General features: G+C 47.3%; 1 protein-coding gene across 1 annotated transcript; it reads right to left on the bottom strand.

The window, feature by feature from the left end:
• Positions 1-2,768: 2,768 nt before the first annotated feature.
• Positions 2,769-5,156, bottom strand: LOC119281460 (aldehyde oxidase GLOX-like). The gene is made up of 3 exons (XM_037561977.1): positions 4,752-5,156; positions 4,513-4,673; positions 2,769-4,332 (listed from the first exon to the last, which is right to left on the bottom strand). Exons 1-3 carry the CDS (start codon positions 5,154-5,156, stop codon positions 3,165-3,167), a joined length of 1,734 nt encoding a protein of 577 aa, XP_037417874.1. The 3' UTR covers positions 2,769-3,164.
• Positions 5,157-11,493: the final 6,337 nt, after the last annotated feature.

Here is an 11,493-nt window from a genome sequence, read left to right as displayed (position 1 = left end):
TGGCCCAGTTGGGCCAAGGGGTCCAGTGGGGGGGAGGGGTTCTCTTTTGTTTTAGTTTAGTTTTCTGTTAGTTTGTTTTTCTATTTTATTTCTTTTCTTTTTATTTATTCTTTCCTGTTTTACTTTAGTCACCTTTTATTTTAGTTTCTGTAAAATATATACATAGCATCTAATTTAGTATCTCAGTTTAGTCCACCGTCACAAAATGTCTAGTCCCCAATTAATTTAGTTTCATAATTTACTAATTAGTAAAGGCATTTAATTATTAGTTTTTATTACTGTTTTATTTATTTCAGTGCCATTAAATACTTTATAAAAATGTGGATTCTCCACCATAATTATTTATGCAATATTTGGCACATATAGAACATTTTAGTTTTAATGTTTGAAAACTTTTATTGTTTGCCTTGATTTTGAATTTTTGAATTCAGACGGGATTGAATCATCGTGAGGTTTACAACAGTAAGAGTGGTGACGTGGCATCATTAGCAGAGTTTTACTGTAGCCTAATTATCCGGGCGTCACATCTACCGCATCAAAAGAGATGGTCGTAAGAGTGCCACTTCAGATATGATCTCAAATGAAAAAGAGCCATTTAAAGTGTTGACATTGGCTACAAAAGGCAATGAGGCAAGTCAATCAAGTGCCAAATCTGAAGGGAAGAAGTTGAGAGTGCACAAGGTAAAACAAGAATTGCCATTACTTCAAACAAAATCGCAGCTGGGATGCCCACTCGGCTTATCATATTGGCAAAAGAAGGAGTTGCAGAAGCTTAGTGCACAAGAACTTGAAAAGAGAAATATGGCGTGGGTTCTCAAAGGAAATATTCAAAATAGGAATTATGTGCGAGCTTCCTTTACAAGGAGTGCGACAAAGGTGAAGAAGGAAAAGAGTGAAAGCTACGAAGGACCAAGCCGAAGGTTTCAACATCTTCGGTCCACACATTATACATTTTCTTCAACAATGCCGTTGATGCCTATGCCATGGAATTCTTCATCAGGTATGATTGGTTACCCTTAATGGGCTTATTTTAATCCATGGATAAAATATAATTCTTACATCATGAAAGGGTATTACCAAATCATTATATGTTCGATTAGCTTCACTTTTGTTGCTAATCTAAATGGCCGATATATACTTATCATCCAAAGCATGTACAAAATGGCCGATGGAGTGTTGACATCGCGCTTAGAACAAACTTCGTGCAAGTTATTTTTCGGCACACAAGTTTTGCCGAAAAATAGGGGGGCATGTGTTGACACCAGATTTTGGCACGGTCAATAACTTATTTAAGATGGCCTCAAATGGAGAAGTGATCTTCATGAAAGAGTTTCGTATTGTCGATATGAACATCTTTGAAGTTTGGGTCATCGCAGTCCGATTTCATCTCGAAGGCCGAAACTATGCTCAAAGTACTAAGATCTTATATTCATAGTACAGTTTGGCTGATTAAGCCTCCAAGACGACTTCAAATGGAAAACTTATCTACAAGGATTGTCTTCGTCTCGTCGAACGATCGATTTTGATATAAAAATCATTCCAATCCGAGTTCGTATGCAAAAGTTAGAGCCATCGGAATACAGCCCTGTCACGAGGCAAAAACTGGCGCGCCCCACCAGACAGCCTGTCTGATGGGTAGCGCGAGGGATAACCTGTTTTGCGTGACCGATTTAACCCTCGAGATGACCTCTGATTAAAAAACTTTCAACATAAAAGTTGTTCATCTCGTCGAAACAGTCAAGATTGCTTTTGGGCTCGTTGCTATCCGAGATCGTTTACCACCACAAAAAAGACCCGCAAGGTGCAGCCAGTTTAAACCGAACAGTTTTGGAAAGTTCAGACAAAACCAATCCGAATTTGACTAGAGTTTTGGCCGTGAATCCAAGCCTTTTTCTTGCACGGGAAGTCCAGCCGCCTCTTATATACCTAAGGGGTGACGGCCGATTGAACAACACACAATCGAACAAATCATCTACCACTTTTTATCTTTTATCTTTTCTCCTTAACCCTAGCTCTTCTTCTCCTCGTTCTTCGTCTGTTCTTTTTGTTGGGGGGCGGCGAACCTCGAGGCCCTAGGGGCGATCAGGTCGACCTAGGGCAGCCCATAGCCGCCGCGCGCCCTGACGGGGTCCCTCCCGGGCGTGTGGGGTTTCGTGTCCTCAAAAGCACCCGCCGGATTGCCTGCGTATCGCGCTTCCGGACGGGTCTCCTTCGACATGAGCTGCGGTGTATCACCCTCGGCGTTGGAGGTACACGGTGACATGTTCGTGTGCGAACAGGCGGCGGCGAGGCCGAGAAGGGGCGGCGGCGGGGCCGAGAGGTTGGAGCGGCGGCAGGGCGTGGTCGAGAGGTTGGTTAGGCGAGAGAGAGAGGCGTGCGGGAGAGAGGCGTGGTCGAGGGGCGTGCGAGAGAGGGGCGAGCTGTGGGGTACCGGGTTTGGTTAGCGAGTAGATAGGGTAATGGCATGGTGGGTAATTAAAGCGTAAAACGCGTTTAGTATGTTGGAGTGATGTAGACCATTAAATTACAGGGTTCGATGGATAGGATGATCTGTTCTCCGCCCTCTCTCTCTTTTATAGTGGTAGTAGATAGTAGATAGTAGATAGTAGATAATACAACACATATTTTCACTAATCAAATCGAAGACCCAAATATCCGTGCCTGACTAATGTTCGGAAGTCAAGTTTTGTTTTTGTTTCGCACCTAGTATCTCTGAGGTTTTGGGTTTATGCGCTGCATGTGCGCAAGAAAAATCTGAGTATAGTAAAGAAAACAACATGGCTGTTATAAGTGGAGAATTGTTCATATTGCTCTCCACAACCAGTACAAGAGTTAAGAAATCAAAACAAAAAGAATTGATTTCACGTACACTTTTACTCTGCGTTCTTCCGCTTTACAAGACTAAGCACACTACAAAGTTGCAGTTTGGATCGATTAACCTTTTCGATCCAAGTCTCTAGTATAAATATATATTTGTGCACTAGTAAGTACATTTGGAGAGACCATATATACCATGAAGAGATGAGATTCATATGGGCGGTGTGGACTGCCTACGCCCCATGGAAATCTTCTGCTTGGCGGGTCGCGGGCATGCTGTTACTCTATGGCATATCGTCGTGCCAGTCGCCATCTGAGGAACAGCATGCACCCGGAGAGTCACCTCATCAGGGGTGTATCTTCACCCAAGCGGCTTTGCTCGGCACCCCCTTGACCAGAACGAACACCAAGTAGTAGCCTGGCGGCGCGAGGGTCGGCTTCGACGGCGCCTGGGCCGTGACCTTGTACTTGTTCCCTTCTGGCTTGAACGCGGTGACCTGCAGTACCAGCAGCCGCTGGTTCTGCGAGAAGCCGTGTGTGGTGAACGGCGGCGCGTACATGGTCACCTTCATGTCGGCCTCGACCACGGCTGGCCCGCGCGACGTGAACCTGAGCGTGAGCTTGTCCCCGTACTTCACCCCGTTCGCTGGGACCGACGCCAGGTCGATCTCCGGCCTGGAGGCGACAAGCTCCGGGGCGAGGTACGGCGGGGTGTACCGCTCGACGCGCACCTCCGTCGGGAAGTCGACGCCAGAGAAGTTGTAGGCCGAGTTGGTGTTGCCGCCGGCCACGAGCACGGTGGCGTCGGGCAGCACCGCGCTGCTGGAGTGGTACATGCGTGGAATGTTGGACGCGGGTAGGGCGCGGAACCGCGCGCCCCGTCGTTTCCGCGGAGAGTAGAGAAGCGGGGTCAGCACCGGCTCCCGGGCGAAAACCCACCCCGAGCAGCCCTGGGCGGCGCCGTTGAGCAGCAGGAGGTCTCCGGTGGGCAGTATGAGCATGTCGCCCATCACGCGGCCCACTGGCATGAAGTCGATCGCCCACCGCGCCCCGGGCTTAGATGGGTTGATGCGCCCGCAGTCCCGGAGCGCGTGCGGGAACTTGTTGGCCTCGCCGAGCTTGAAGGCTTCCTTGGGGGCGCCGCCGCAGACTATCACCTCCGCGCTCAGCCTCTCGCCGCGGCGGAGGTCGAGGGGAAGGAGAGCGGACATGCCGGAGGCAGGGTAGTTCCGTGCACCGCCGTTGAGCTTCGGGAGCTCGCGGAGGACCTGCCCGTTCTGGGGGTCGAAAATGATGGAGCGGTCGTTGGCGAAGAGGAAGATGGTCCCCTCCGGGAGGAGGTGGACGAAGGGGTACAGGTTGTTCTCCACGTCATCGGTCGTTTGTTGAAGAAGCGGGAGGGGAGTGAATTGGGTGTTCAACTGGCCGGCGGCCGGGACGAACTCATAGCTGAACGATCGCCGCCCGCCGACCACGATGAAGCGGCCGTCCGGGAGCACCTGCTGCGTTGCGTACCTGCGAGCTCATGCATGCAGAAACCAGTTGTAAATTCCTTCTTGATCATATCTGTTATACTACTGTCAATTAGTACTATTACTTAATTCCACATATGAAAATTGGTTGATTAATATAACTAGCTAAATCATGAAGCACGACTCTACTCATTAGCTAGCTAGACTATGTACGTAGGAGTACCATCTTCCTTCGGCCAAGGTATTGGGGAACTCGATCCAGTCGGCATTTCCTTGTGGGTTCAGGCGTCTCACAACCTTCACCCCTTCGAAGTAGCCGCCCGTTTGCACCAGCATGCCGTCCACGTCGAACGCTCCCGACGAGCACCACGTATCAGTTAAGATCTGCAGGCACGCTCCCGATGAACAGCGTGCACGCGAGAAGCAAATCGGCGCGGCGAACAATCAGCCAAGCAAACCAACCTTGAGAGGCCGGACCGCGCCAGTGTTGTAATCGAACTCCACGGCGTGCGCCGAGCAGTCCATGCCGCCCGGCGGGTCGCTCCGGGGGTCGACGCGGCAGTTCCCTGCCGGCAGCTGCATGAGCGACGGCCCCGTCGTGGTCGTGTCGAACATGACGGCCTTGCCGTGCCGCATCACCACCAGGTGCATCGCGGACACGCCCGCGTTCTCGCTCAGGATGTTCCACGAACCGGCGAATCCCCCGGCATTGTCCACGGGGAGCACCACCCTGTCCATGTTTGCCTTGGTGGGCGGGGACCTGTTCGGCACCCTCAAGAGTCCCACCTGCTGGCCCTGCGCCACCCCGACGACGGCGAGGGCGAGTAGCGCCGCGGCGAGGGCGCCAGGGCGGAGGAGCGGCGCCATTGTGAGAGAGAAGATGCCCCTCATTCTTCCTTCCTACGATCTTGTGGAGAATGGAATGGTGCACCCTCCCTTCCCTTTGAGACCATTGTATCGTCGCGAGCTTATAATTCTATACAGCGGGTGTGCCTTGTTTGGGTTGGGAGATTGGAGAAGCACGAGGAGCGCTCGTTCAAATATAGAAATTTCTGAACGGTGGCCGTGGTTCGCGCCAAAACCAGGAAAGAACACAGGGCTTCTCTTTTACGCAGGTGAACCTACACTACTGCACGTGCTTGGTTTATTCTGGGAGCCTTGGGACATGATTAAGATCATGGATAGAGTATGTTTTCATATGCACGTGGTAATTTGTTTCTTCAACTATAAGATTATCGCAATTGTTCGAGAAAGAGATATTCTCTCCATATTTGTAGTTTGACCGACTATTAAAAACTAGGACATGATTTTGATAGTGCAACTTTCAGAATATTATAATTTGCACATAACTTGCATGTATGTGCTCATATTGTACTCACTGTTCAAACAACTGGATAACAACATTAGAGATTAATCACCCCTTGAGGCCTCGTTTGGCTGCAAGTGACCCCCCCGAGATCCCCGCTATTTCCCCGGGCCAGAGAACCTCGGGCTGAGTTGGCCCCGGGAGACCACCGCGACATTTGGATGCATCTGTACGGGAGGTAGCCCTGCCCGACCCACGTCGTTTCCACGGGAAGAAACGCCACGACCCCAGAGATCAGAAAGAAAACCCCCGTCTGGAGCGATACGAGTGAACAACAGGTGCCGTCGACCAAGATCCGGCGCCCCGTCTCCTCCGCCTCCGAGCTCCCGCGCCGGCGACCGAAGTGACGCCCCTGACCTCCTCCCTCCGGTGCTCAGGATCGAAGCTCCTCTCTGGCGATGGCGACGGACCACAGCCGTCACCCTCCTCCTTCCCCAGATCTTCCATCTGCATCAAAGTTTTGGCCCCCTCCGGTGACCGCGACTTCTACCTTCTCCGATCAAGGTTAGCTCCCTCCTCCTCCCGTCCTCTTCAACCTCATATATTTTCTCCAGTTCATGCCTCCGTCCCTGATGAACTTGAGCCCAGATCCAAACGAATTTTTATTTTGTTTCTAGCTGCCTACGAGTTGTTCCAATGTAGCATACCGTTCTGGCCATACGGATTGTAAAATTTATTCTGAAGCTTGATGCACATAGAAACTTGCCTGCCCCTGATCACTACATCTTAATGTTCATTAACAATTGCTTATCTTTTTTTTCTGTGGGGCAATATTTGCTTATCTATTTGATAAATATGTGCACTTGTATATAGCAGACCTGTGGTTCAGTTGGTTCATTTTCGTAGCTATGTATTTGTCCATATATAGTATGTGTACTTCTTATGTATTTGTCCAAAGTATTTCATAGTTATGTATTTGTCCATCCTAAACAGAACATTCTCTCTTATATATTTGTCAATAGTATTTTCATAGTTAACAATTAACATCATACTTCGTATGTTATAGGAGGTACACAACATTGATTATCAATTAGATTTAGATACATGTAGATCGATATAGTTTTATGACTCATCCTGTGAACATAGTAACCTGCAGCTCTCCATGCTCTCTGGACAGAGTTATTTTTTCTTGGTTTTTGTTTAGAAATTTTAGGTGGAGATGCTCACTATATCTGGCAAAGTTTTGTGCGATCAACTAAAATTTATATTATTGTGCATCAAATGCAGGTGCTCTGACAATAGCAAATGTCTAGATTAATGACTACGATGGTAGTTTAAGGGCACCTACAATGCTGGCACCAAGGACGGGCTCCAAGATCCCAATCCTAGCCGTTTCTAGTGATTCCCCTCCAATCCTGGCGAAATTTTAACGTCGATGCCAGGTTAATCATCGAGCGCTACAGTTTTTTCTTCATACAAATTGAGCTTCCTATGATCTTACTTCTTGTGCATTATCTTACAATTCCATTTTATTTTCTTCACCATGCCAAGAGTAGATGCTCTGTTGTAGAATTGTTAGTTAGTCCATGTGTTGCTTGGTTAGTTCTCTGAAATTATGGCCTGAATATAATTTACTTCTGTCAGTAAACTTAATCTAAAAATCACATATGGAAGGGACTAGTCAGCTTGTATTAGCCTTGTCCTAATTTTAACTTAGAACCTTCAAGATAACCTGAAGATGCTTATCTTTCCTATAATACTTGTTGGAATTGAATTCCATTGATAAAGGTAGCATTAGTATGAAGCTAACTATTCAGTTTAACTCTAACCATTGACAACGTTGAACATTAATCATTCAAGTTCTTCCATTTTGTACCAAGCTAAAGAACCGTGGGTTAAGCATATGTAATCTTGATAATTGCTTTTGGTTTAAACTCTATGAACCCAAGTGCTTTTTTCAGTTCATCATCTCCGTCCATTTTGACTTTATTCATAGACCATTGAATTGATCTGTTGTTCTCTTAGCTTCAAGCTTGATTTGAAAAACGTGTATTAGTGCCAAAGCAATGAAAACATGAATCAATGTATTGTTAAGGTTTTGAGTTTTCCAGTAGATTATTGTCAGAGAGGACAACATTTTATTATGTGTGCATCTGTTTCTTTGCGAAACATGCATGTAAATAAAAATATGTGCTTATATATAGTTTTAAACGAGATATTGTGTAGTGACAACACTGCTCTTTCTTGTTTTGTAGGTTTACTAAAGCTATCCAATAAAAATGTTCAAAGAAGTTGATGGTGGAAGTTTCAGTAGAGTAACTATTTCAACAACAAACATTTTCCTATGGATCAGTCACACATGGGCATTTTTTATGGAACAAAATGCTTATTATTGCTGTATTTCTAGCCCTAGTTTGTATTTTTGATGTTAAAACCATGATTAGCACACCTTGGTAGTGCTATGTTATTTGTGCGAATCTATATGTATAACTTGTGGATAGCGTCTGTCAGTGGGTTGAAATGTTATTTTGCTGATTATCTGTGTGTTTCATGTTTTTTCCTTAAATTTCTCTAATTATTCTCTAGTACTTTGTGTAATTCCTGATTTTTTAAGGAAATATACATAAATTTTGATTACTTCTGAATTGGTATGATGTTTCTGTAAAGAAACCGAGTCATTTTCATGATTCCTGAATATTACAATTTTGTTTACACTTTTTCTAGACGTGATCTCCACCCCTCCCCCCTGTTGACCAAACTGGCATGATAATCTTCCCGTGGTGTGGGAGAGGCCATGGAAATCCCCCCGAGGGGGACTGGGGATTAGAGCCCTGGAATAATCGGCCCTTGAAACCAAACGAGGGCTGAAAGGCCGGAATTGACTAACATGTTAAGAGCATCTACAATGGTGCTATCTTGGGAGTGCCACATAGGATAAACAATGAGGTGAAGGAGAGAGAAATCATAAAAAAATGCTTGTCTTCTCTTATTTAAGAGATGATCTCTTAACACAATTATGTCTCATCATGTTATCATAGTCCCCCCTCCTCTCGCCCTCACGTCGCCCCAACAGGGGTGACACAGGCGGCCAACCCTAGCCGCCGGCGGCGGCCTCCCCTCCCCTTCCCCTCCTCCCCGTCGCCACCAGAGGAGCCGCCGATGCGCCGCGTGGCTGCCGAGGAAGGTGGCGGCGAGGATCTAGCAGCCTGGGCCTCCCTTGAGGTGCTCTGCTTCCATGGCGGCAACCATGGCAGGTGGGCTGGCTTCTGCTTCAGCGCATGGTGGTCGGCGGTGCTGGCCATCCTCCTTGGCCGCGGGGCCGGCGAGGTGGCGGCAGGTGGTTGCGGTGGTGCGGGGCCCCCTGGTGGTGCCCTTTTCCGATCCGAAGGTTCCATCCTCAGACTTCCACGACGCCCCCTGCTGGATCTGTCCTATGGTGGTCTCCCGCTACCAGGGTTGTTCCTGCTTCGTGGCTGGAGGTGGGTAGGGACACCGGAGAAATCCGAGGCCGGCTGGTCCGGTGACGACGTCCTTGGACGTCGTTCTCTTCTTGTTGGCGTCGTCAAGGTTGTCCCTTTTCCCCTCCTCTCCCCCATACTCGTGTACCGGGCGAAAGACTAGATCCCTTCCGGATCGGGCGGCAGCGGCGCCGCTCGCGTCGTCACCTTCTTGGGGGTGCCATATTTGGTGAGCTTAGGGTGGTCGTGCCGTCTGGTTCTCTGCTGGTGGGTGGTGGCGTGGTCAGAGTTTGACACACGGTGTCTCTGCGGTTACTCCTATCTGCTCTTTTGGTAGCTGCATGTCCGTTTGGTTTGCAGGAGCTTCACGCTTGTGAAAGGACCACGATGTCGCCTAGAGGGGGGGGGTGAATATGCGTTTTAAAATCTTTTACGGATTTGGCTATATCCTAATGCGGAAATAAACTAAGCGGATACTTTTCAAGCACAAATCCTAAATATACTAGGCTCACTAAGTGCACCAACAACTTAGCATAAACAAGATGAGAACAACAAGATATGAGTAAGCACAAGTAAGTCACACAAACTTACTCAGTGTATATCACGAGGTATGGAAATGAATAATACACACAACCACAAGTAAGCAATACAAGCTTACACAAATTGTATCACAATATATGGAATTTAATGATACAAGCAAACTCAAGTAAGTTACACAAACTTACTTGAGCAATATCACAATATATGGAAGTTTATAACACAAGTTAGCAATTCACACTAATCACAATGTATATCAATAGTAGCAAGTATGAATTGCGGAATATGAAGTGTAGGCCTAAATAATCTCTACAAGGAAATGGCCAACACAATATAATCAACCACCACAATATAATGAGGACAACAAGATATAGTGAATGCACGGTCAAATGACCAAAGTCAACCACAAGTAAGGAGTTAGGGTTAGGGATAACCAAAGTCACGGATACGAGGATGTATCCCGATGTTCACTTCCTTGGAGGGAAGCTAGTCACCGTTAGAGAGGTGGATGTTACCACGAAGGCACACCAACGCCACGAAGGCTCACCCTATTCTCCTTGAGATATCACCATGAAGGCAATTCTCAACCACTAGTGGTAGACCTTGAGGCGGCCTCCAAACCTTCACAAACTTTCCGAGGGACAAATCACAAGTTGATTCCTCACCGGAGCACTCCTACCGCCTAGGAGTCTCCAACCTCCAAGAGTAACAAGATCAAGGGGGAAATGCTCAAGACTTGCTCAAATCACGAATTGCTTTGGTCACAAGAGGGAGAGGGAGAGGATCTATCTTTTGATTGGAACAACTCTCAAGAACACTCACTAATCTCTCCGGGATCTAAGATTTGGTGTAGGAGAAGTGAGAGGGAGCCACTTGTGTTCTTGGGACGATTTGGGATGAAGTGCTCAACCCTCCCCCGGAGTGGGAGAGGGATATTTATACCCCCAAAGAAAATAGAGCCGTTTCCCGCAGTTGTTGACCTGCCCGGATGATCTGGACGTATACCCGGATGATCCGGGCAATACCCGGATGATCCGGGCAGGTCAATATACAATGTGGTGAAGTAGATACCCGGATGTCCGGGGACATAGCCGGATGATCCGGGCAATTCCCGGATGATCCGGGTGGGTAGCCGGATGATCCGGCTAGCGGAATAAGCTTCTGTGATGAATTTTACGAATAACCCGGATGATCCGGGCAAAGCCCGGATGATATGGGAGAGGACCCGGATGATCCGGCCAAACCAAACTGCTGCAGCCTAGAAACTGAAACAGGCACAACTTTTACATCCGGACTCCGATTTTGATGATCTTGGGCTCGTTTTGAAGCTATGAAAAAAACCCAGGTCCTCACATAGAGAACCACCCAAGATGAACCAAAATGGAGGATGCAAAATATGCAAAGGTTTTATCATGTATTTGGGTGACCTATTTGGCTTTGGATTTTCTTTGGTATATAGGATATGAGTGGAATTGTGTAGAGAAGATGTTGACTTGAGAAAATCTATCACGAACCCCTTTGATCCCCTCTTAATAGTGTGGGATCCCTATAACTCAAGAATCATAAAAGGTCTACACTACATAGCTATCAATAATCCATTCTTGAGTGTATGTGTTCCTTCGGTGTTCATCACTCCACAACACTAACGTCGAAGGAACTAATACCTTTGACTCGAGCCTTTCACTTGAGATTGAAGTTGATGTTTCTTCTTGGATCAAGTTGAATGGCAAGACATTGGTGAAGTCTTCAAGTAGCTCCCCCATACACAATGTGGGAAGCTTTGCTTTGTATTTATCTTCATGTGTCCATCATGTGATCATCCACAAGCTTCAAGCATGTAATCCTTCGGGATAGTTATCTTGAACTTGCCCTTGTCAACCATGATCATCAACACTTGATGTCA

This window comes from Triticum dicoccoides, chromosome 3B, assembly GCF_002162155.2.
Source record: "Triticum dicoccoides isolate Atlit2015 ecotype Zavitan chromosome 3B, WEW_v2.0, whole genome shotgun sequence".
Lineage (NCBI taxonomy): Eukaryota > Viridiplantae > Streptophyta > Magnoliopsida > Poales > Poaceae > Triticum > Triticum dicoccoides.
The sequence above is the reverse complement of the archived record's forward strand: the minus strand, read 5'-3'. Positions and strand labels throughout refer to the sequence as shown.